Source organism: Mus musculus, chromosome 1 (genome assembly GCF_000001635.26).
Source record: "Mus musculus strain C57BL/6J chromosome 1, GRCm38.p6 C57BL/6J".
Lineage (NCBI taxonomy): Eukaryota > Metazoa > Chordata > Mammalia > Rodentia > Muridae > Mus > Mus musculus.
The window spans coordinates 136,858,081-136,885,565 of NC_000067.6; the positions used below are offsets into that span (position 1 = coordinate 136,858,081).

The window sequence follows — 27,485 nt, forward strand, 5'->3', positions numbered from 1 at the left end:
TCAGACCAAATGTGTGTGCAAAGCCATGGCAGAAAGAGTGTGAGCATGTACACAATCGCCTGGCAGTTGTGCCGAAACATTTTCAATTTAAGTGATGGAAAGTTTTGTGCTCACAATTCATTCACTAATTTTTAATTCAGCAATGGGTATTTAACACCTCTTGGTGTTAGCACTATCTGATTCAATGCTTAAGACAATATTATTCTCCTTTCTAACATTGGTTAATTTAATGACAGAGCTGCATCTAGAACCCTGAGCCACTACATTCTAAGCTCCATTCTCTGTGCCCTATCGCTACCTTGCTCTGTGTTGCCAGTTTTCGGTGTGAATGGAGATGACATGGTAGGTCTTGAGGTGCACATCCTACTCCCAATGCCCTGCCACTTCTTAGTCCCAGAGTTAGATTCCCTAGCCCTTCTGGAACCCAGATTACACCCCTCCTTGGGTAGGGGTGCCTGAGGAGCCCCAAAGAGGGTGTCAGATTTCCTGGAGTTGGAGCTGCAGGCAGTACTGAGCTGCTGTGGGCACATTAAAGAGCTGGCAAGATGAAGCATCTTTTAACACTCCTGAAAGAGCCGGAAAAGCTCATAGTCAACATACTGAGGACACATTGCATCATAAACATCCACTGCTTCCTAATCACCTGCCTGTGCTGGTCATCAGCAAGAAGTTCTCAAATGTCTAGGCCCCTAGTGATGAGACTACTGCTGCCTTCTTCCTGTGGCAGTGAGCCTTTCTCCTTGTAGGGTGAGGATCAGTGACGGTTAGTGATTACATCAGTCAATAGAACACAGCTACAGGTTACTGCTCAGGCTGCAGGCAGGTTTTGCCTGCAGGGCTAGACACAGTCAGAAGAGGGTGCATGGCACAGACCTGACCCTAACCCAAAGGTGTCAAGTGTGAGCAGTGAGTGGGAAGTCCAAAACAGGAAATAACACCAGCTGTGGGGCTGGCCAGAGACTTCCACACAAGCACACCGAAGGGTGTCAGCACATCAGAGATGAAGCTGAAGGGGATCGGCACTGAAGATCTGGGAGTCGCTTCTGGACACTGAGGCCCAAAACTTAAAAGAACATTTGTGAGACAGGAAAAGACTCGAGGTCATTTCTTAGATAGTTTACTAATATTACATTAAGAATTTGACTAGATCACAGAATAACATTTATGTGGATAAAACTAGAGAAATGTTGACCTGATCCATATTTTCCCTAATTGGGAAGAAAATTCAAATCTTATGTGACTACTTAAAGAAACCATAAGCACAGCCGTCTTTGCTTAATGTGCATGCTTGGTCAGCTACAAACCTACCTACCTTTCTTCCTTTCTTTCTAAATTCACTCATTCATCATTGCTCAAGTCTTAATATTCTGCATAAGATATCCTTCCGTGATCTGTGTTTAAAACTTGCTAACCCTACTTCATGTGTGTGTGTGTGTGTGTGTGTGTGTGTGTGTGTGTGTGTGACCAGCAGCATCTCTGTCAGGGAGCCAGGTGGGTGGGTGGCACAGCTGCTGTCATTCTGGATTTCCCCAGAGTGTGACCCCGTGGCACTCAGAGCAGCCAGCCTGGAAAGCCCCTGCTGTCTCTAACACCCTGCTTCTTTCCTGCTGGAGTCTGCGCCCTCTGACCTTGGGCACGGAACTGGGTGAAGCCAGAGCAAACACTCTCCAAATGGCTGTGGAAAGCTCTCTCCCTTTCCTGGCTGAGGCCTGGGGCTGTAGTTTTACTAGAAGCCTAGGTGCTATCTAGGGGAATTATGAGGCACAGAGTCATCAAGCATCTGAATGGTGCTCACAACTCTCTGACTGTAGTTAGGAGGTGCATATTAAAAGCATGTTTGTTAAGGTGGGGGGAGGGGATTGCTGGAGAGATGGCTCAGAGATGTGTTTGTGGTGTGGATGTAGTTTTCCCCAGCATCCACACCAAGTAGCTCAAGGCTACCTGCAGCTCCAATTTCAGGGAGTCTGATACCTTCTTTTGGCATACATGGGAACTGACACATATGACATGCATACACCCACAAACATAGATAATGTTTAAAAAAAAAAAACAGTTTAAGCTACTAGACTAATGGTAGGCCAGGTGGGAGTGGGGAGTGGCAAGCTGATGTAATCCTAAAGGGAAAAAAGTAGAAGTGTGAGTGTGTGTGTGTGTGTGTACACGTGTACATACACTCATAGAAGATAGAGTGTTAATGGTCAAGTACTTGCCGAGTGTTGTGAGACTATAGGTTCCAGGTCCAGCACTGGGAAGGGATGGGACAATTTAACCTTGTTGATGTCACTATTGCTTAACTAACTTCAGTAATGAAGAGCTTCCTCCCAGAATTGGGTGCAGAAGAAGGGTTGGAGAGCGCATTACTGGCTTCCTAGGATCCTCAGTTATGACCACTGTGGGCCAGCATAAGGAATCTTTGCACAATTCCTGCAGAATACCAAGCACTCAGTGCAGAGCCATGGCACTGTCAGAATGTCAAAGGGAGATGCAAGAGCTGCTTGGTAATTCTGGTTGTTTGACACACAGACACACAGACACAGACACAGAGGAGGGGCAATGGGGTGGGGGGAGGGAGAGGGAAGGAGCACTCCCTGGGAGTTGGGAAGACTATGATAAAGAAAGCAGGCTCTCTGAGCAGTCCATTGCTGGCATATTCCTCTCACCCCCTCAAGACAAAACAAACAGAGTGAAATCAAACCGTTTGTTTAGATTCATCAATATTTCAAAATGGCCCTTTGGGGGAGACTGATCTAGTCCTCCAGGTCTAAGTTTATACATTAGGTTTTATATCATTAAATGCTGTTTTTCTTAAGATTCTTTTCTGTTGTTTTGTTTTTCTGAGACAGGGTTTCTCCTCTCTGTAGCCCTGTAAATTCTCAAGGTGAAAATAAACTGGGGTTCAAAATTGGATGGTAACCATGACTGATGAAAGTCGCTCACATGGACTGGTACTCTAAGGAAGTGATGGGTGATTCCTGCAAACTTACAGGCTTGGATGCAGACTTTATGGGTTTCATGATTCCACATGGATCAGAACCCAGACTCCTTAGAATTGCTTTGCTTGTCTCCGGTGAGTGTGGCCCAAATGAAAGGCTGACACTCTGGAGAACGCTAGGGCCTTTGCCAGCCCCCAGAGGACCTGCACGTGTGCTTTACTCTCAGGCTGCCTTGATTTACATGCGCTATCTGGGAGTTAAATAGGATCCAAAAACAATAAACATTTTGTTGTGTTTAAGTCCCATATCCTTTTCTTTTTCCCACAATCATTCTCAAAGAGAATGAAAGTCTTCGGTTAAGACTTGGGCAACTCAGAGTCCTCTGAGGCCTGCCCAGTACTTGCCTGGGTGTTGAGCACGTTAACAGCCAACTGTCACTATGCTAGTACTGATTCCTGCTGCCTGGATGGCCTGAGAAAATGACAGAACAGAACACATGGCAGCTGATATTTATGCTCATTTTGGAATGCTTGTTCTCCTTTGATAAAAGGCTTAAACATAAATATCACATGCGTGAGAGAGACGCCCATATTTACAAATTCTGAATGCCTACAATTCTCTAAGTTGATCTTTCTCATTCAATCTGTAAGGTAGCGCTCTACCTTCTTCTACTGGTGAGTATCTAACAAGGTCCGCTCTTGATGCGTGGGGCTCTTGACTTGATGTACACAGTAATGAAAGCTAGCTATTGATTTTTCTGTAGCTGCTTGTAACTATTATAGTTGATACATCAATAGGAAAGGAAAGCACAATGATTCACAGGAGGCAGAAAATCACAGAATACATGGTGCCCTGACAGTAAATCACGGCATAATCCTAAGAACTGATAGATGGTTCCTGCTAACTCGAAACCCGGGGCTTTCTCTGAAAAGACCGTCCTATTATCGCCCAATACTTCCTACCAGACTGACTGTCCAGAATGGCGCAAAAGGACGCAAGACAATGTTTCATCTGACAAAGCTTTCTCTTTTCCTCGGGGTGGGTGGGGCGGGCTGAGTGGGAATTTGCCGGCTGGTGAGCAGTTACGGGGCCATTTTCCCTTCTCAGTTCCTAGAACAGAGATGCTGTAGACTAATTCCTCCAAGAAAGCTTCCAGGCTAATTTCTGAGAACAGCCTACAATATTGAGAACAAGCAAGAAAACAAACAAACAGAGCTTTGGTTCGTCTCTAAATGCTCAAGGGAGGTGGATGAAACAGATTTCAGAACAGAAAAGATGTACACTCTCAGCTTCTGCCTTATAAAAAAGGTACCAAGTACTGCGAAGTGCTTGGAGACGGGGCAGGGGGCATGCTTGGGGCATGAGGAAGGCCTATGTTTTCTGACAGTCTCTAAATTGGTGAGAGCTTGTGATCCTCTCCCCTACTGCCCAGGAACCAAATCTATATGTCGCCATTCACATATACGCGGCTTAATGTTAAAGCATCCAGCCCTATGTGGTGGCTTTAGTGGTTAAGCCGTCGTCTTACTTGCATCTTGTAACCAGTCCGTTAATTACTAGAGCTCTGAGCATTGCCTGAAGCTTCCCCATCACCTGTATTAATTATTTAACAAGGCGTCATATTTTTAAGTGGTGTTGATAACCATCTGAGATGCTTGACTGTGATAGCAAGGAGCATTAAATATGGATGACGCTCACTGGAGTCGGAAGAGTTGCCTGTCTCTACACCAGGTTGATGCTGTAAAAACAAAGCAGGGGTGGTCTCCCCATTAACTCCTCTATGGACAGTCCGGAGGTTTGTTTCCTCTGGCAGGCACCCGACAAGGGAGGCAGAAGAGGGGTTGGAGGTTTCAAGTTAGCCTTGATTGGTTTCATCACCAGTCTGAATGAAAAAGGGGTGAGTGAGGAGGTAGGGGTGGGAGGAAGAGGGGGGTGGGAAGGTAGAGAGGAGGACTGGAGAGGAGAGCATAGGATGGCGATGTATCTTTCAAACTCTTTGTTGTGGCTTCTACTCAATCCCCATTATTTATCAACCTGCCCATTCACTTACCATCTACGGGCAGTGTGGACCCCTACTATGTGCTTATTTTGCACTATGGACTTCAAACAAGTGACAGAGACGTTCATAGAATAACTTTGATAAAGTCATCCTTACATGGTGCTCAATGGGGAAGGGTTGGCGGGAGGGGTTGCTTCAAGGAAGTCAAGCAGATGTCCGTAAAGAACCAACATGTAGGCCCTAAGTGATGGCCAGGAGCTTACAATAAGGAAATGCAGGCTGAGGCTCCACAGGCACAGCCACCATCAGTACCGAGCCACCATATAGTATGATGCTGTGGCTTTGCTGAGAGTTGCCAGGCTGCTGCACGCAGGGCTCTCTCTTTCCTCCTTGACTCTGGTGCGTGTTAAGTGTGAACACACAGATATGACAGACACCAGCTGTTGGGTGCTTTCAGATAGCCACCAGCCGGTGTCTGACGGACACTCTTCTTTGGCACAAGCACAATGGAAAGAGAGTCTGTACATATCTATCTATATCTCTCTATATAGAGATATATGTACACACACATTTCATCTAATAAGAGCCCTATGACAGTCAGGTGCTAACCACTGATCTTCGGGACAACATGGGAAGTGGTGGGGAAGAAGCCCTGGGTACCCCATCCATGGCTGCATCTGACCCTGTTCTTCCATAATTCCTCCTGACCTGGTCTGGAAATACACAGTACTAGCGTAGCGAGAGACAAGGTGATAAAGGAGGAAAGGATAGAAAATAACCAGAGATCAATGTCAGAATTACTCACTGATGTATACAAAGGGAAGGGCATTCACAAGGAGGTAATCTTAACAAACCAGGTTGTTTTTTGTATTTGAGCAGGGTCCCACCATTTAACCCAGGAAGACCTGGAGCCCAGAATCATCCCAACTCAGCCTTCTGAGCTGTGGCATCCCAGCGCCACCAGGGCCACTATGCTGGACTTATGCTGAAAACAAAAACAAAAACCCCTCCCCTTTCAGCTTGCAATTTATAGAACCCCTCTCGCCCTCCCTGAGCATATTCACACATTCTCTACTCAACAATAAACTCTCTCTCTCTCTCTCTCTCTCTCTCTCTCTCTCATATTCATAGTTTCTTTTTGTTTGCTCGAACATGACTATTAGCTACTTAGTTACCCAATTTTGTTTTTGTCATCAATCAAATCCATATTTAATTGGATATTGGACATCTACTGAATATTCAATAGCTGCTTTACTGACTAGTTACTATGGTTTTGAAAAATAAAAACTTTTGTGTTATACATCCATTATAAGCTTGTTTTAGAACAAGCAATTATCTGTACATGTGTGTCTGTCTGTCTGTCTGTCTGTGATGGTGTGCATATAAATATAGGCACCCTGGAGGCCAGAGGCAGGCAGCAGATGTGTTGCTGGGGTTACAGATGATGTGAGCTGTGCAATGTGGGTGCTAGATAGAACTCAGGCCCCCAGCAAGAATGTCAGATCCTCTTAACCACCGAGCCATCTCTCTGCCCTCAAGAGATTCTCAAAATTTCCAAAGACTAGAGACTTGTTGACTAAATTTTGAGATCCAGCCCAGCTGGCCCTCTAGCCTAGAAACTAAGGACACCATAGACAATGACCAGGAGAGTGGCCACCCTTGTGATTTGAACATAGTATCATCTAAAATTTACTTCCAACTTAATTTTATTTTATGTTTAATGTCCACAAATACCCTTTCTTGTTAGTTGAGAAGAATTTTAAACATGCCTTAGGTTGCCTGAGAAAGGACCAGCGGTAGAGAATGACGCTTGGTTTGACTGGTACCTGTGGATGGCTTTTGTGCAAGCTATTAAAAAAAAAAAATCACACCTATGAAAAACAGCTCTGTAACCGCCTCCTCAGCCAGACTCCGACGGCGGCCACAGCTAAGGAACCAGGGCAGCAGGCTTCGATGCTGTTCTGCTTGGGAGTGTTAAAGACAGGTCAGTTCCCTTAAGAGAATATTTATAAACCAATGCAAAACACAGATAGCTTACTGGCTGTGGATGTAGCATAGCAATTGCATGTTTTACCTGGTATGCACGAGGCCTTTGCCTGGACTCTACCAGTGTGTGTGTGTTTGTATATGCTAAAATTGTATGAATCTCTTAGCTAACAAACACATAGTAAATTTGTTAATACTTAATATAATCTAGTGTCTTGCATGTAGTCTTTCATATTTAGGTGGGTAGGTGTGTGTGTGTGTGCGTGCGTGTACATGCCATGTGGAAGTCAGAGAACAACTTATAAGAATTTTTCTCCCCATCATGTGCGTCTCGGGGTTTGAACTTATGTCATCAGGCTTGGTAGCAAGCATCATCACTAGGTGATGCCAGCTCAGTTACTCCAATAATTTTTTTATAAGTAAACTACAGTTAGATTTGGAAATGAATCTCTGGTAACAATAGAAAATTTATTTTATTTATTACTATTGTTGTTGTTTATCTAGTACAACTCTCCTATAAATTTATCTCTTTTGAAGGTGAAGACTCTTGGGTGCCTAATGTTTGAACAAAGAGCAAAGAAGCCATCCCTGCTGCAGTGTGAGACTAGTTCTTCCAGATGCCTTTGCTATCTGAAACAGCGAAGCTCTCAGAAGCTACAGTGAGAACTTATGTGGACCCCCTATTTTTCAGAAGCATCTGAAAATTCACTCTTTCTGTATACTCTTGGTTTATGTGTCAGAATACAAGGTTAAGATATTCCTGTAACTTAGTATACAGGAAAGTGGACCATCGGCTTTAGGCTCCCTGGAGACGCTCCTGAAATAAGGACACCATACACTGCATATTCTGGTTTAGTTCTGGGCACTACTAACAAAACCTTTCCCCTTTAGTTGATTCAGGGGAACAACATTTAGGAGTAACTGTTAGGACATCGAATGGTGGAGAGTTCTTGGCAGATCATTTATATTCAGATTTCTGGGCTCTACCCATTGACACGTTGCCTATTTCGTGGCCCCAGGCAAAGCTCCAGGAATCGGGGCTTCTCATGAAACCTGGGAAGGCCAGCATGGGCAGCTCCTGGACAATGGTCTGAGGTACTATCACGCTAGCTGTGGCAAAAGGAACTTCTCAGGGCCTGGGCATAGGAAAAGGTGTGGTGTGTCTAGAAGACAGAACAGAAACCAACTGCACGACTTGGCAGAAGTTCCTCGGATTGTTGGGTTGGGTAGGTGTGCTGAGAAGAGAGCAGAGCAGCCTCTCTGTGAGTTTGGAAAGACAAACTGGAGTCAGTTTCACAGATCGAATAGGAAGATGGCTCACCGTTGGGGTGGGAAATGGCATGGCATAGAGCTGACAGAGGCCTGTAAGAACACAAATCATCTGTCCTCCAAGAGAATGTGAGTTCAGCTCCTGGTGGCTTTGAATCACATACAAATCCAGGTGCATGGGGAGCCTAAGGCTATCCTCCACGGGTACTGCATTCAGATGCACAGACTCCCAAAAGACACACACGGTTAAAAAAAAAAAAAACATGTAGAACTATTATTCAATAACAGTAAGCCTACCACAAAAATGCATTAAAATGATCAGAATGATGGAAGTGAATAAAACCTGACACTTGACAAACATACTGTATTACACAAGCCAAACTTCCAAAAATTAACTAAATAGCACATTACAAAAGGAGTCTCTGTGACATGTGGCTCATAATTTACATTCCGGAAATGAAAGCATGGCCAAACTGATATTTGCTTAGAAATTGAAAGCCCACTGCTTGAGAAACCACAAATTTTTAAAGGCCCAAGAGCAGAATAGAGATATGAGATATTTGGAGGTGAATACGGGCCCACGAGAAAGGGCCACTCGGGCTCTGGCAAAGACGCTTGTGGGAGTGGCGCCCCCTAGAGTTCTGAAAGGTAACAAGCATGCCCTTCTAGACTCCCTGACCGCCATTGTCTCTGCAGTTAACAATTATAGTTGTGCCAAGAGGCAACTTTCAAACCCCAATTCTTTCCATAAAAATATAACAGATCAAGAAGTGTTCAACTCAAGAATCTATCTAGAGTGCGAATAAATTAATAAAGAAGGGGATCTACTGAAATTGAAGGCAAAAAATAGCTGCATATCTTCAAAGTCAATGTATTTTCTTTGCTTTCTATACAAACAAAAACCATACTAATTTCTGAGAGTTCATAATTATTCTTATAAGAGGTACAAATATATTACATTGTTGACCAGATGTGAAAATATTTGTACCTCTTATGAAAATATGATGGTTTATGTTCTAGGCTTCTGTCAGCTCTTGTGAAAATAAGTTTTGCACTGTTTTAACTCCAAACTAAACTACAGAAAAGCGATTTCAGGTATCAAGGGAATCAGGTGGCCAATTATACATTAATTCACTTAAAAATATTCAGTGTAGAAGATGTCAAGAAAAGGCACTGCAGTGTAAAAACAAACTATATAGGAAGTCGCTAGAAAAGTGTGGCCAACAGATGTCTGTGGAGAAGTGACACAGCTTCCCCGAAGGCTGTCAACGAAATCCTGCCCACTGAAGAGAAACCACCCTCACAAACGACAGAATTTCAGGTCCGTGAAGTAAATCACGTTCCCCAAATCAATTCCTAAACACAAAGCAATTTCAACCAAAATCCCACCTTAGCTGTCTGTGGAAGAATAGCCCAAACCTGCAACTTCTGTGGGACGGGGAAAGCCAATGATTGAGACCAATTAGCCAGTCTTCAAGATTCATTCTAAGGAGCTGGGCACACTGGTGCACACTTTAAATCACAGCACAGAGGAACTAGAACCAGATGGGTCTCTGGGAGCTTGAGTCCAGCCTGGACTACAGAGTGAGATCTGGACAGCTAAAGCTAGATAGAGAGAAACAGAAAGGTTCCTGTAAGAAGGATGAAAACACATGGAACTTTGCTTTGAAATTACCAAAGGGGGCAGTGACATAAGATATAAAATTCAGAAAGAGATCCATATGCATGTACAAACACACACACACAAACACACACAAACACACACACACACACACACTCTCTTTGAATATATAAAAGATACAGCATTAAAATAAGAAAGTATTTTATTTATAAGTAGCATTGGAACAATTAACTACCTATAAAAGAAAAATAAAATCTCATGCACCATACACACACACACACACACACACACACACAAAACACTAGTCTGAATATTGTAATAATCTAAATATGAAAATATACATCTTCATTTTGATGTAGTGTTCCTATCTGTCCAAAGTAAACTATAGAAAATCCATTCCAAATGATTGGTAAATGCTTCTTTTCCTCAAAAACTACTTAGCTTTGCGGTTATTGACTAATTGGAAGATATCACGGGAAAGGATTGTACTGTAATAAACACAACAGCACAGACATACACCCACACAGACACCTTAAAGGCTGAGGGTTCCCTAAAGAAAAAACCAACAGCAAGAATCACACAGGAAAATATGACTATGGCTACTTCCGTGAAAGAGACAGAATTCACCCCTCCAGTTACCCTTAGAGAAAAGGGAAGGACCCTGTGAGTGAGAAAAGCATATATTCCCAATGGGCTAATGACGTGAGCCGAGAGTTCAGAAAAACAGGAGAAGGGTGTTCCAAGCCACTGATAATCACAAGTACAAATTCTAAATGACAACTTACACTAATTAATGAAATAACTAAGAGTGTTGATTTTTGATTAGAGGTAATGGGGCCTCTTGTTTACTCTGCATTATAATATGGCCAAGCTGAATAGGAGAATATTTTTAAAATTTCTATAGAAATGAAAATAATTTCCTGATAACATAGTAGAATAAGATATGTAGAGGACTGGTTTGTAAATAGCCATGAACTGGAGAAAGAATCACCCAATGGTGGTGTTCGCCGTGTAGTGAACGAATGTGAGAGGTAGCAATATGGGGGGGGGGGGGCAGGTTTCCCTAGGATTCCAAAGATTCTCAAACAGAAATCTGGAAAATACACCCTGGGGCAATGAGAGCAAAGCAAGATGTTTTTAAATGCTAAAGGCAGTCTTCTTTTGTAAGAGAAGAATAAGCTGCTGCAGCTACCTCATTGAGAGAGGAATTTCCTTGAAGTTATAATTAGAAACGATACTGTTACAGTATCCAGGGGCCCCAGGTCCACTGATATGCACGGCTCTGGACCGGCGCCAGCACATATGGGTATTCCATCTATCTCGGAATTCTTTGTAGCCAACAACAACAGCTTATTTTCTCTTAATTTTAGGAGAAATTGCTAATTACTAAAACTCTTTCCTGGCTTTCTTTTTATTTTCCGGTTCTTCAAGTTTTTGATCCCAGACTCTGACCACTGACCCTTCTGCTCATCATAAAGGTTTGTCGAGATAGGAGCGGGAGACAGGTGGCCAGCATAAAACATCCTTACCCTGTTAGCTACAGTGTGTCTGACTTTGCAGTGATCAAACTGGCAAGTCCATTCTCCAGACTGGGAAACAGAGAGCAAGTGTCTGAAAGCTGCCGAGCTTTGGACGGGCTGCAGCCGAGTAAGGAAGGGTAAAGGCAAGTAGCTGGCCTGTACTCAGCTTCTGAGGGTCTAGAAAGATTTGATTCCCTCCAGGCTCCTGACTGGTCTACTTTAGATTGAATTACCATCGTTGTAACTGACAAATGTGGAGATTGCCCTTATAGTTTCCCTTAATCAATTAGCCGGAAAAACAGTTGGGAGTTGTGCAGAAATCTGGCCTTTGGTGTCTAAAGTGTGCAGAGCTCTTACTTATTGCTACCTACTTCCCGGGGTGATTTTGATGTGGTTGGACTTCCCCGGCTCTTGGGAAGATAGCATAAGGACAGCGCATGAACTGTATCTTAACTTGCTGTGATGCTCAGAAACAATGCGTACAAATTACACTGTTCACGGGCGGTCATAAGTGAATGTGCCAACTAAGCAAGCACTGCTTTCTAATACGAAGGGCATTCCAGGAATGATGCTAGATGCTCAAGATACAGTGTGAAGGGCGAGCTGGTCCTCCAGCTGTGGACCCACAAAACAATTACAATAGAAAATGATAAATGGAGCACTGTCAAAGAAGCAACACAGAAGCGGAGGGAGAGATGAGTGAAAGATGAAGCTTACACCCACAGTGCCCACGGCAGAGGTTCTGGAGCCTGAAGTTTGATAGCTAAGGAAGCTGTCACTCAGGACGAGCCACAGTGTCACAGGGAGGATGCTTAGCTCCACCTCATCCCAGGTGCTTGGATTCTAGATGGTAGGACCAAGACCTCCGATTTTGAAGTTCATCGTTTTGTCAATAAAAATATCTCAAAACATACACGAGCTTGCTTGTTTATTTGTTGATCTAATGATTAGCAGGGCCTTATTCATGCAGCCCAGGCTGGGATTAGAGGGATGTGCCGCTTATGCCTGACTCACAAATTCATAGTTTGCGCTCTACTCCTTACTCTCTCACTCTGCTTGGTCCTGTGAATTTGAGGCTAGCGATGTGAATAAAGGGGAAGCATTTGAGGCTGTATTGTAATGTAGCATTTGAAAGCTACTGCATTCAGTACCACTGGGAGACAGGGCATAACTTTAATGTTACGTGATAGGCAAAGTTCGATGTTCAATGTTGAAGACACTTCCTAAACAGAAAGGTGGCTCCAGAGGCTGGAGGGAAGGGAAAATGGGAATTACACCTTCATGGGGAAAAAGTTTCAATTTTGGAAGGAGAGGGACAATGGTTATATAACAACATATATATGTTTAACCTGTATGCTCAAAATTATATAAAATGGGAATTGATGTTGTATAAATTTCGCTACAAGTTAAAGATGGAAATAAGCCTAGTGGGTCGTAGGTCAGAGACAGTGTGCTGTACTGTGTGAGGCTCTCACCTCTCAGAGACTTGGTAACGTATGGAAGAGGAGGCGTCTAGTCAGTTCTCTGAAAAGCAACTGTCCTGGTCGTGTAATGGAGTCGTGCCCAAGTCAGCAATGTATTTCCAAAAGAAGTTACATATGTTTCTCAAACTTCCCAGGTAGAGGCAGGAAGATCAGATTCTGGGATATGTAAGACCTTGTCTTGAAGAAAAAATAAAAATAACTCCCCAAAAGGTTAGATTAAAATAAAAACAGCTTGTGTGCACACAGACCGCAGGGGGTGGGGGTGGGGAGGAAAGAATATGCCCTTAATATAGGTATTAGTGTTGCCAGCACAACAGTTATCTCTCTTAGGATGAATATCAAAGAGAAAGGTTTATTTCAGATGATCTACTGATGCTTCTACATATAAACAATATAGGGCAAAAGACAAACAACTGAACTGCAGCCATTCCTTCCTGGTTAGGAAGAACTGTCCCAATCTGAGCCCAACACTGGCCTCCATAGAAGGCACACCCTTCCTCAGAGTTTCAGCCAACCTAGTGCAAATGATAAGTTGAGATACAAGTTAAGATACAGTTCATGCGCTGTCCTTATGCTATCTTCCCAAGAGCCCGGGAAGTCCAACCACATCAAAATCACCCCGGGAAGTAAGTAGCTGTAAGTAAGAGCTCTGGACTCTTTAGTGCAAATGAACACAGGTGGACTGATTAATGTCTTACAAAGACCAAGCCCCTGGATCGCATAGAACCTACCGGGGTTCGAGGGGTTCAAATGTAGCACATAATAGCTCTGTGGCATGTGCGGTGCCAGGGCACCCGTTCTGTCTTCTCAGGTTTACCCATCCCAATGATGACATTTTTAAATAGCCTGGTACATGACTACCTTCCATGAAGTAAATAAAATGTGATCTAAATTCTCCACAAGCGCGCGATTTCCCTAACTGTCGAAGTCCATTCTGTGCATGTTCCCCACAGTGGAGTTCGCTGCCCATCCTGAGTCTATTTGGGTCGAGGTCGTTTAACCCCTGTCAGCCTCCATTTCCTGCTCCTAATACAACTTGGCAGCATCACCGGTTTGTTATGGTAGAGGTTCCAAGCTGATGTTCTGGAATTCCACCATTTTAAGCCGGGGCGGATGTGTTCAAACAAAACCTGGGTGGTTCCGAGGTTGGTATTAGGAACCTTTTGTTGAACCTCTGGGGGTGGCCACTTCTTAGGTTTCTCAACAAGATAGTTGACAAAGACCTTGTCACTAACAAAGAACCACTGGACATATGGTGTGTGGTGGGATAGGACATGCCTTGGTTCAGAGGGGAAAGTGACAAAGAAAGGGACAAAGAAGAATGAGCAGAGCTGGTAACACAGGCGTGGACTATTTGCTTGGTCCACCACTCCTTATTTGGAAGGGTGTCCCCAAGCGCTGAAGAGTGGGTCTGTGTCATGTGAAGCAGCAGTCTCTAGAAAGGCCATATGCTGCCACATCTGTGGCTGTGTGGACTTCAGTGTTCAAAATGATGAAATGTCTTACTTTCCCAGTTCATCCTTGCCTCCTGAGTTGTGTGGGTCTGTTGGGAACTTAACCCTTCTAACCTAACACAGCCAGGGCATAAGTTTGGACTCCAGTAAACCAAGGGGACTCCAATACAGGACTCGGGTTGGCGAGATGGCTCAGTGGTTAAGAGCACCGACTGCTCTTCCGAAGGTCCCGAGTTCAAATCCCAGCAACCACATGGTGGCTCACAAACACCCGTAACGAAATATGATGCACTCTTCTGGAGTATCTGAGGACAGCTACAGTGTACTTACATATAATAAATAAATAGATTTAAAAAAAATACAGGGCTCATAGGTGAGCCACTGGTTTGCCCCTTTCTAGACTCAAGGGGCCTGAAGCTCGCTATTGTGCTGGATCTGGTATGACCCCGATGCCCACTAGGCACTTTCTGTGGGATGTGAACAGAGCAGTTGCCATGTGGAAGCGGGTAGATATGTATGCCAGCTGAGCAAGGTCCCTTCTATCTTTGTCATGCTAGTTAGTCTCAACCTGCTGTGCCAAATCTCCGGAAAAAAAAAATCATCTCACTAAACAGCAGCAGTTAGCAAAATGACAGTATTGCATTAGCAACTAACATATAATAAATATTTTAAGCATAACCTACTCAGAAATATGCTGAAATGAATGCTATTTGGGCAATTATATTCTTGTGCCAACAGATAACAAATGATAATCACTTCTTCAGTGGTGGTAAATACATATTGATTAACTTCAAACTTAGAAGTCCAAAATGAATTATATCTGGGCATGGCTAAACTGCCTTGTTCACTGGGAGGGGGTGGGGGGGAACCAAACATACAAAAAAATCACGCACACACAACACCTATTATACTGCATTTAATTAAGGCAGGCATCAGCTTTATGTACCATTATTTGCCTCTGCGAAATCTCTATGGTATAAATATTGAACTGTGGCATCTCGTGAATGCTAATCAATCCATTCTGAATTTCAAATGATTACATAAATTTTGGGAAGTGCTTATTTGCTGGCCTTCCCCCCTCAGCTGCAGACACCTCAGCAGGACAATAGTATGAAGACATGCACGGCCATTTGACAAGTGTCTAGTGAGTGTTTTACTAAATGAGAATATCACAAATGAAAGGGTAAAAAGCTGGGCCTGCATGCTAATTGTACAGTGAACCTTGGGACATTTCCTTGGCTTCTCTGACTTCATGAGCAACAATTTAAGCAATGCACTCGGGGAGAGATGTGAGATGAATAATATACAGTATCCTTGGACTCTGTAGGCCAGTCATCAGTGGCAGTTGTTTTGGACTGACTGTGTGGTATAATTTAGAGGAAGGCCTTGATACAGCAAACACCGGGCCAGCCTCAGAAAGGGCAGCAACCTACCACAGAATGGCAAGATTAAAGGACTTTTTGATGGGTTTCATCTTACTTTCCCAGTTCATCCTTGCCTCCTGAGTTGTGTGGGTCTGTTGGGAACTTAACCCTTCTAACCTAACACAGCCAGGACATAAGTTTGGATTTCACAAAACATGTAGCCTATCTTGATACTCAGGCATACTGTGCATAAGTAGGCATCTTCCTAGAGTTTTTAATCCCTTTCAAAGTGTGTGTGTGTGAATCAGTTCTTTCTCTCTACAATGTGCGTCCTGGGGACTTGAGACTTGGTGGCAGATGGGGCAAAACTTCTGGGTCAAAACCTCAACAAAGAATGACAACAGGACTAAGCTTGCCCTTTGAAGATCCACCTTCCCAGCAAATGGTCCCTTTCTTAGATTTATAAAGAAATCATTTTTGTGTTAGGACTGTAAAAACAGAGATTAGCCAATGGGGTCAAAATCCTCAGCCGGATTTGGAAGCCTCTTTCACCACCTGGATTTAGTGTTGCAAAAAAAGCAAAGTGGGGAGATTTGTTCTTTATTTTGTTTTTGTTTCTCTCCTTATATGGGGACACATAGCTTCATGACAACAAAGAAATGATCCACCCCCAAACTCGACAATGTGGGACCTCTTTCAGAGAGGTTTGCAAGAGAAGCCTACTCTTTCTTTTTGTAACTCCAGAGTATTTCCATGTGTCAAAGATGGCAGGAGCATGCTACCAATGCTAAGTGAGGGAGAACCAAGACCCCACTGTGGACCCTACACATCTCTCCTGGGTCCTTGCAACACGGGAAGAGCTGGCATGAGCTGGTACTAAGCACAGCCCAGACCAGAAAAATGCTTCCCCTCCCAAGAAGGCAACCCATGACTGGCCAGTCACCAGGCAGCCGGCCGGGCTCTTTCCTCTCTGCAGGAGAAAACCCTCCTATGTCTTGATGACACTTGGGATTGAATTAGCACGTGGCATTGCAGTTGAGGCCACCAGTGTATACCTGACATTGCCCAAGAGGAGCCCTGTCTATGGCACCAACCGCTGAGCAGACAGGATTGAGACCCTGTAGATGGTGAAGTCTTTCTTCTCACATAAGAGCTATTGCCAGCCTTGGATGTATTCATAAATAAGTTTCCCTACTGGTGCTAAAGAGGCATCCTGGCTTAACCACAAGTACCCCCAGACAAGTAGAAAGGAGTTCTGATTGATGGGCCATGGTTTCTTGTGTGTGAAATGATGGGAAACTTTTTAAACCACACTTAATGGTCATAGGTTTCCTCTTCGCTAAGTCCCTGCTGTGTCTGATTGAGATAGGAGATTAACAGTTAATAATTATTAGATTAAATTGGCATGTACATCCCTCAGCAGTGACACACACATTTCTGTCTAGGAAGGTTGTACAGGATTCTTTGACTCTTGCACAAAATCCCTGACTGGCTTGGGCTCAAGAGGCCAGCACGGTGATTCACTGCCTACAGAAAGCTAGCTCTCAGTGCCCTTCAGTGGGCCCTGCTATCAAGGATACGGATTGCACTGAGACAGGGAAAGTGAGCCAAGCAAAAAGGTCTTTATCAAAGTGGAAGAAGCATCAGTGGCTGAAACTCCAACAAGGAACAAAACCCATACACATCAGGAACTGAAGACTACTGGAAACTAACCAAAGGATAAATCATACACGCCGTTCAGACAGTCGAGACGTGGGACTGTATTTACTAATACAAAGTCAACAGCACGTTGCACGAGCACTGAAGTCAGGATCCACAGCTTCAGTCACCGTAGTCTTTTCCCAAAGGGCTCTATTCATCTGCATCTGAGAGGTGTGTGTGCCTGTGTACATGTGTAAGTAAAACATCGGCTTTACTTGGGGGTGGGGTTGGGTGTTAAGTGAGCCCTGGCTATCCTGGAATTCACTATGTAGACCAGGCAGGCCTTGCACTCAGTGATCCACCTACTTCTGCCTCCCAAGACCTGAGATTAATGTTGTGCTCCACCATGCTGGGGCAACTTGTTTTCCTTTGTGTCTTACTGGAAATGAAGCTCGGGATTTCATGAGTGCTGGGGGAGTCCTGTACCATGAAGCTCCATTCCCGACACTTGCTTGGTTTTACTATTATTGCTGTTGTTGCTGTTGCTATTGCTACTTGATATCCAGTCTTGTGTATCCCAAGCAGTTATGGAACTCACTGTGTAGTTCAGGGTGGCCTTGAACTTCTGATTCTCCTGTCTCTACTTTCACGTGATATCCAGCTTCCTGGGTAAGCAAGCTACGGCTCGGCTACATTCCTGGCCCTTAAAAAGGATTTCGTTTTAAATTGAGACAGAATCTCATTAACTTCCTCAGGCTGGCTTAGAACTTAAATTTATAGGCCAGGAACACCATGAATTTGAACCTCCTAAACAGCTAGCTGGGCTTATGGGCTGGCAAGACCACCCCTGGCTTACTTTGGGATTTTTACAACTAGTTATGAGCAGAAGCAGAGAATGGTCATCAAATGGTTTCCTTAAAACAGCTTATCAGCTGGGCAGTGGTGGCGCATACCTTAGTCCCACCAGCACTCGGGTGGCAGAGGTAGGAGTTTGATGTTAGTGCTAAATTTAATTAAAATAGATCATCACACATATAATTAAGACCATTTATCTTCCAGATGGCTGCCAGAGGCTTCAAGAAAGTGTCAAGTCTTTCTTGGTGATGGTAAGCTGTAAGAGGGGTCAAATGCTCTCTGCAAGTGCACTGGAGCTCTGAGTTCCATAGTTCCAACAACAACTCTTACAATTTAGAAATCAACACTTATCTACACCCTCATGAACACATTGATCGTTGTCATTCCTTCGAGAATATAGTAGTTATTTATATAGAGTTTATACTGCATTGGTTTAATTAATCTCGAGATGATTTAAAGTATAAGAGCAGCTATAAACAGGTGTGTGAACACTCTGCTGCTTCAGAGACCTGGGCAGCTCCATTCAGGTTGTGGAATCTGAAGTGAAGGCAGGGGAGTATTGAAGTGGAACCAATGTCTACCCATAATACACAGCAACAGCTATTTAGGATCTGTGATAGCTACAGCAGACGTATGCTGAGCAAGTCCCTATTGATCTTAACCTTCTAGACCACCTTCTTCAATTACTCTACAAAGGTGCCTGAAACAGAGGGGCACTCACTGGCCCTGAGCTGAAGCTGTTGGCTTCAAATCTGGCTCCCATATTGTAAGGAAGATGTTAAGTTAGCTAGATACATCTTTAATCCCAGTACCTGGGAAGCAGAGGCAGGCAGATCTCTTAGTTCGAGACCAGCCTGGTCTGTGTAGCATGTTCCAGAACATGCCAGAGCTACATAGCAAGACCCCAAACCCTAAAACTAAACTGAATGTGGTGGTTTATGCCTTTAATCCCAGCAGAGGCAGGTGGACCTCGTGAGTTTGAGGGCAGCTGAGTCTATAAAGTGAGCCCAGGAAAACCGGAACTGTTGCTACACAGAGAAACCCTGTCTCAAAAACAAAAAACCAAAGAAACCAAAAAAGAAACCCAAAAGAACAAACAAACCAATAAACAAACCAAAAACCATTAAATTACAGATGCCTATAAAACTGTTTCCTGTTACATCACTGAAGGTGACCGACTCTTCTGTGGCTGCTTGTGGTATATGTCTCCTAGTGCCCTAATGCTGATAGATTTCATATAGAATTTTCTTCTTAAAGGAAAAGGACTCTCTTCAGTCTCCATTTTCCTTAGAATAACTCTGTTCATAAAAATATGCCCTTATTTTCTAAAATAAGGCATGCCATAGGGTAAACCTTCTAGCTATCTTTCCCCAAATCTTCAGCTGTGTTATTTAAATTATTATTTTAAACTATTATCTCATATCCCATTACACTTTCTTCAGATCCCGAGATTGGGAGGAAAGGCAATAAATATTTATTAAAAACCCATATCTGTCAGGTAGAATGCAAGAAGCAAAATATATATCGTATATGACTTTAAAACATACAGACTGGGTAGATAAAAAGTCCAGCTTCACCATACAGCCCCCTTTGTCTGCTCTAGACGGGGGGCAGTGTCAAGGAGCCACAGCAGACAAGGTAAAAAATGCTCTCTGCTCAGCCTTACAATGCCGCTTTAGGATCCTTCAACATAACAAGGTTCGTTTTTGACTAAGTCATACCGATAATATCATTTATTCTCAGACCCTGCAGAGATAGTCTGGATACGATGAGGATGCCTTCAGGATAAAGGAGCGGTTTTCAGAATCTGTGGACCAGACCTGGGGCTAAAAGCAAGCCACTCTACAGTACACAAGGTTCTTGTCCCCTCTGCACCTCTGTTGATGCTCCAGAGAGGACTTCAGCAGCAGCCAGGAAAGGCAACGGGTGCACAGTGGCTTCTCTCCATGCACCACCTGTGTTGTTCCCAGGGATGAGCAGACCTATCTCACCTAAGGTGTCTCTTAGGTTGTCGGCTCTATAATTTGGGATGACGTGAGGAGCTACAGGGTGTGGCTATACGATGGGGTATTCTCCATGTGTCTTATGGATGTAGTATTCCATTAGCGCCAAGGAAGAACTGCCAGAGTGTCCTTAACTAATCTTCCCTAACGGGCCTGAGAGTCATTAGTCATTCATTTACTTGGAACAGAAGTAGGTACGATGTACATAGCTATGTGCTTGAAGCCTGTATATGTGGCGGGGGAAAAAAGCATTAATTTTAACTTCAATGGAGCCTTCACTTACAGAGCTGAATTCCATAGCACAGAAGCAACTGAAAAGGAGGCCCATCCTTTTTGTGGGCTACTTAAAGAGACTGGAGTTGACGCTTAGCCACTGCTTAGACGTGGCTATTTTCCCTCTAGGAGAATAACTGTAAATGAATGCGGTAAGTAAATGTTACAAAGACCTCCAGACCTAGTGTGTGATCAGAAAAGGTCTGTGGTTTACAATAAACCAGGGGTGCTCATTCAGGGAGAGCGATACAAAGTCACAGCGGCATCCGGCCACCCAGTTTTCAGGCTAAGAGAATCTATGACCCAAGGTAGCTTCTTAGCTGGAACAATTTCACTGCACCGAGCACTCAACGCACATCAACAGTCCTCACGTACACTCTGCAGGAATCTTACTCATCTACACTGGGCCCAACACGATGGTGAGGCTATTAGCACCTACACTTCTTCCTCTGTAAAATTTACTTCTACACTGATTGCTCAAGGTAACTCCTTGTAAGGAAAAAGAGTAAGAGCATAATAAAACAACACATAAGCATGAAAACGCCTAGCCAACTCAGGACTTCTCTTTTCTGTGAGAACATCAATGGGCCTTGGGCAAGGCAAGGCAAGCCCTCAACTAATTTACAATCCAATCCTCAGTTTAGCAGAATTTAAGGAACACATTACAACTAGCAGAGAGTGATCCTTAGGTCTGCTTTAGGTCACAAACAAAGACATTGAAAGACTTGGGGGTTTTACTTCTTTTCTTGACCAGATAGACCAATATTCATGGATTCGGATTAGTAGTCCTGAAATCTTTTAGTCAGGTGTTTTTATTTTTGTTGAGTCCTTTTGTGAGTGACTAGTTGGCAGGGGTGGCTGTCTCTGGAACCTGCTTTGACTAAACTTGTCAACTACTATTTCTACAGCCTTTCTTAGAACTAAGTACCAAAAAAAAAAATCAAAACCAAACAAAACAAAAACCCTGAGGGCTTTATAGGTCGCTGCTTTCTAACTCAGTTACGGCTTGGCAACCTCTTAGTACAAAAATTGCTTCTTTCCATGTTACCACTGCAGGATCACATGAAAGGAAGCTGGCCAGCCTGCCTTAATGCTACAGTCCTCACTGCGATGAGTCAGGGCACATCCTTCTCTTACACTGTATGCCCAGTGCTATGTTGGGGTTGCTGGATGGTCCAAGGCCCACCCTTCTAAGGCTAGGCTCTTGCCTACTTTCAACGGGCCTCCTGCTTCACCCCTTCCTGCCCCTCCAACTCATCTTGCCCTACCTTTCCTTTGAACTTCAGCACTGGCTGCTCTTTTGGATCAAGATGCTGTATGCGCATACAACTATACTGCATCTTCTCTCAGACTCTATGAGGGAAGGGCAATGCCGTCTCTCATGTGAGATGGCAGGCACAACTACCCCTTCAACACAGTCTCTGGCCTCCAACCACTCTACTACAACATCTATTTGTCAGGATGACAGAAGGCAACACTGGGCGGAGAGAGCTGGGATCTGAATGCATTTGGTTCAAGTGTAGAAGGCTCAGAGTTTCTGAGGGTTTGAGAAGGAGCACCTGGCTAGGCAAAAGCCTGGGGTTTCAAAGCAGCACTTCTCAGTCACAGTGGAACAGTTATTTGGGATCTAAAGTAGACTGGCTATACTCTAGCAATACAATGGGGTTGAAAAAAAAATCAGAATTATCCATTGTTTCCTTGGAGAAAATTAATGAAGAAAATTTTCCACTCATAAATTGGAAACCACCTGAATTTTACTGCTAATTACATTTTTACTACTTCTTTAAAAACGAAAACTTTTGACCTGTACTTATTTTACATGTAATCGATCGTAAGGCCTTATTTCTCTTTCCTGTTAAGCCAGTAAGCACACAAGTTTTCAACAGATAACTTAGGCTGGCTCTCCTCCACCCCCCCCCACTTGCTTCTCCAGAACAACAAGGAAGTGACGGACAGGAGCCTCTGATTGACACAGTCCCTCAGGAGATCAGTTGAAAGGTTCAAAGTTCAAAGGTGGTTAATCTACACTGCCTCCTCCGGACCCGTCAGAGAATAAAATCCTTTGGAGAACAGTGAAGGCAAGATGAAAGTAACGGGAACCAGGGGTAGAGGTGGCTCAGTGGTTAAGAGTACTTGCTTCTCTTTCTGAGGACCATGGTTCGATTCCCAGCACTCACATGCAGTTCAGAACCATCTGTAACTTTAGTTCCAGGCAATTGTATGCCCTCCTCTAACCTCCCTGGGTATGCATGTGGCACATATACATTCATGTAGGCAAAATACTCAACACACATAAGATAAAATACATAAATCTAAAAAATTTGTTTAGGTCATATCATGTCTTACATGTAACACCATCTTCACATGTAGTCTCCCTCTACTGGTTTAAAATAACTACTGGGCTAAGAGCTTAGGATTCCCTCAGAAAGAGGCGGTCAGTTAATCACATGCATGTGCCTATCTCTACTTCCCACCAGTTGAAAACACCGAGATCTTGCCATATGGCAGAATGATCTGTGGGGGTCACAGCAAGCCTTGCGCTTGGCGATCCACACACTGTTCTCGTGTAATAGATACAGGCTTCCTTGAGTGGAACGTTTCCGTTTGTTGTGGTTAATACAGAAAGCACTCAGGGCACTCCTGGCACTGGAAACCTTTGAACGCTCCATCTATGAAACAGATGTCTTCTTACACTTACACTAATATTTCTTTCTAGCCATCACACTTTCCAAAACACGCAAACCGCCACTTCCCTTCCACCACTGACTGCATGAGATGGCATGAGAAAAAGACTTAAGTCTTCTCTTAAGACTTGGAGCCATCCCTATATTAACAACAGTTGTGTGGCGCTATCAAGAGGAATTCTGGAACCACGGTGCCTAATTTGGAAAGCAGACACATCTGTTTCACTCTGCAGATTGTTTTCTTGTTTTATTTCTTTGGATATGAATTCACAACTATCTTATAACCGATGACTAAAGAAAAACCATATGCTGGTAAGTCTGGTTTCTTCCATTATTTGTGTTCAAGGGAAGTTGCCTCCCTCGGCCCTTCTTCCAATGAGGAATGAACAGACTTGGCAAAAAAGTTTATTTAAGTTGGCTTTGTTAGGCCAACAAAATACAGAAATCAACTAAGGGACAGGCTGAGAAATCTGTTCCTTTGAAGTCGATAAAAATCCATCTCCTTAATCCCTTTTTTATTCCAAGCAGAGGTGATTTTTCTCAACTGGCTCACTGAGAACCTTGATTTAGCTAATCTGTCTTGCTTAGTTATCTTCCTACTGCGAACCCTCGCTGAAGGAGCATCTTTCCTCTTGACAGCCGCCATTGGTTAAACGTGCGGAGTGGCACGGCTCATTATAAACATTCCCCAGCTAATCCTAATAGAGTTTGAAAACACAAAAATGACCAGCCCCATTTTAGAAGAACAAACGCAGAAGCTAGACTACAAAACAGAAAAAAACTCATACAAATATGAACGGCAGAATGATGGCTCCACCTTGGTACCTATGTCACCACTGTGCCTGCTGCTCTTGCTTTCTGTCCCTTGCTTACCTGACCACCAGGGAGGAAAGAACAGCATTCCAAATGAACAACTCCTGTTCTACACCCCACCCATCCGCTAAAGGGCGAAGATTGGAGAAAGAATGCCATTGAAAGCAAATTCACATCTAAAAATCCTTGGAAGGAAATCCATTATCCTTGTAACACCATGACACAATGTTTGGTATTTGAAAATAATGTCTGTGTAATGGATTATGAGAACGGACTTCGCTTACCTGAGCTGAACAGCACCAGGAACTTGAGACATACAAACTCCCGCTGATCGAACTGAAGGGAACGGAGCCTCACCACCAGCTCCTGTGCGAGACTCAGGAGGTTGTTGAACGCGACTTCTGTGTGTGAGATGATGGTGGAGTAGTCCACCTGCAACACAGAATCAGGGCTGTGACCACCAACAGAACCAGCAGCACCAAGTTCCCCGGGGCTCACTAGGAATTGTGGGTAGAATCAGGCTGTAGTGTAGATTTCCAACACAGAGGCCACAGGCCAGTCTGACAGAGCCAGTTCCTCAGTTGACGTTCTGTTTCCTACTGGTGGCTCAAGTTGACAACATCTTACCAGTCCAGCTAGGGAGAGCTTTGCTCCTGAAAGCAGTTTGTGATACCTTCTGTAAAGGGCTTCCCAATGATGCTGATAAAAATCCAAATCATGTTAATGACTTTCCTAGCGGCTAGTTTCTGTTGCCTTTCTTTTACAAGTATCTATACCGGCTTTTCCTCAGTAAAAATGTTTTCATGCAGGGTGATCATTTAAATTCTAAAGATTTAGTTGAGACCAAAATATGCTACCCACAAGAAATGAGCTACATAAATAATGCTACATGGACACAATAACATAAACCAATATACGAGGAAATAATGGTTATGAAACATCTTAACTGGCATGGTGAGACATCTTAATATACTCATGATCAAGACGGCTTGCTCGCAGATGATTAAAGTATTTCGGTGTGGTGATTGATTAAGGGTGGTGATTGATTAAGGACTCTGTTTTAGAAGCAAGAGTCACACTGTGTAGCCCACGCTGGCCTCTAGCTCATCACCCCTCCCAATTCAACTTCTCTGGTGTCAACATGCTTGACTCTAAAACTAGTAGCAGTTCCCCTTCCTCAGAGGCTGACGTGAGGCTGTTAGTTTGAGATGGTTACATTAGAGTCTATCGAATTGATTACCACCTCCCCCTCCCCCTTGACACATGTCCTAATTTTTATGCAGAATAATTTCTTGGTTTGAAAAACAAGCCCCAAAAGTCTTACTTCTATATTCATTTAGTAAAATGCAATGAGAGGCCCCCATCTTTATTATTCATAAGGGCATAAGATGTTAGATTTATAATAACAAGTTAAGACATTTGGGTGGCCGTCTATGGCAGTCCTGGCTTCGCCCCTCAGGTCCCAGCCTGGGAAGACCCACTCAATAGCTGGCACTCGCAGCTTTGTCTTTCTGGAGAATTCTCAGGCAACCCGATGCTCTTTTAGGTGCATTTAATTTTTGCATGAGCAGCAAATTTGTCTGGGAGGCAAGTCCTCATCTGCCACTCACCCAGAGCAGACAGTATTAAATTTTTATATTTATTGACATTTCATTACCATAATTGACTGCACTTGTTTCGCTAGGAGAAGGCACAGGGCTGCCTCCTACGCATGAGAACTAGTCCCTTGAGTAGAATCTGCAATTAAAAACAGGACGGAATAGATCTTTTTTTTCCCCCCTTATATTGTGTAAATATGATGAGTTGAGTTTTCAGCTTTAACTAGAGAATACTGGGTATAAAGAAGCCGTTTTCAAGGGTGGGAAAATTAAGAATCAGTGGAAGGAGACACCCCCCCCCCCAGGTGTCAATCAATTTACAGAGAGAGTCAACTATGCAGGAAAAAGCCACCATTGATGTGCAGCCCGGTGAAACGCCTGCTTCAAGCCTGGTGCTTTCCTACTGTTCTGTACCTACCCCTGGGCGGGCACCTGCCCATGTAATTTAATAATCAAGCAGTCTATGCGCTCTTTCAGATTCTCTTTCAAGACTGTATGGAAGGGTCAGTCTGCGGGCAGCGTGAACCCTGGGGCAGGGGATCATCACGGGGATAATCCAGAGCACAGTGAGTGACATCAAGGCAGGGTTTTTGTCACTATTATTAACAGGGGAGGTTCCTATGTCAATGAAGTTCTCCAAAGTAGATAGCACAGACACACAAAACCCACCAATCAAACCCTAGGAAAGGGGTTATTTGGCTTACAAGTTATGGTCCATTGTGGAGGGAAGCCAAGGTAGGAAGAGACGCAGAAACTAAAACTACAACTGGCTCACTCAGCTTAATAATAAAACAGAGAACCACCTAGTTACGAGTGGCGCCGCCCACAGTGGGCTAGGCTCTTTAACATCAACAAGTAATCAAGAAAATGCCCCACAGACTCAGCCACTAGGGCCAATCTGACAGAAGCAGTTTCTCAACTGACCTTTCTTAGAGGTGGGTTTGGCTTGTATCAAACTAGACTACACAACTAGGGTGGCAGAGACAGGAGGATTGTCACAAACTCGGGATCAGAGCCTGAACTATACAGTGAGTTCTAGACCAACCAAGGAAACTTAGTGCGATTGCAGCAAACAAAAATAATATCAGTACCGTTGCTATGGGAACAGCACAGATTGAACAGGGTGAATAATCAAGTCTGGTGGCTCAGACCCTGAAAGCTCAGATCATTTGATGCCTGAGGCAGAAGAAACAATCTTAGTTCAAGGGCAGCTTTGGATACTTAGCAAAGTTGAGCCCTCTCTGGGCTACAGGAGACCCTGTGTCCAAAAACAGAACCAAACCAAACCAAACCAAAACCTTGAGACCTGAAATGCCCTCAGTCTAAAACACGGTTAGGCACAAGTTTTGTATGCGACAGGATTTCCTCTGGGAGGTGTGTGTGTGTTTGTGTGTGTAACTTAAATTAACCGCATATTTAGAATTGGCTTTGACTCTTAGCAATTTCACTCTGAGCGTGTAACTCCCCGAGACCCATAATCAGATGCACTTTAATATCAAGCATTTTCAGATGAGGGGTATTCAGATTTGAGAAAAATTCTGCAGATCAAATGGGCTCAGTGGGAATGACAGCAGGAAGGCCCTGTGAGGTGACAAGCATAGGGACTAAGGATGACATGGGTTAAATACTGACCCTTACAAGCACGGAAAGATCTCCACTCTGAGTGTCCTCATCTTTAAATAAGGCACGTAATACTATAATTCAAGTTTGGTGCCAACTGAATATACACTGTGGGTACTGTGTAATACACACAAGTATACTGTAGTAAAATTTTACTATTAAGACGAGGCTAGTTAAATTAGATGTGTGTGAACTTTCAACAGATCGTGCAACTTTTAATAGCTGAGGTTCATTCTCAAAACATAACCACTTCTATTGAAGGAACTGCTTGCTTGCCAGTGTTATCCATTCACTGAGACACCTGTAGTAAGACAGACCTCAAGGAATCAACTGGCGTCCCACCACATGTATTACATTCTAATTTGAAA

At 43.7% G+C, this 27,485-nt stretch overlaps 1 protein-coding gene across 4 annotated transcripts in view; it reads right to left on the reverse strand.

The window, feature by feature from the left end:
* The window catches only part of Nr5a2 (nuclear receptor subfamily 5, group A, member 2), a 117,887-nt gene that overhangs the window by 15,519 nt on the left and 74,883 nt on the right, over window positions 1-27,485 (reverse strand). For all 4 annotated transcript variants that reach the window (XM_006529621.3, XM_006529622.4, NM_030676.3 and 1 more), the window contains one exon: window positions 24,184-24,331. In XM_006529621.3, coding sequence (XP_006529684.1) covers window positions 24,184-24,331 — 148 coding nt within the window. The remainder of the gene's footprint in view (window positions 1-24,183; window positions 24,332-27,485) is intronic.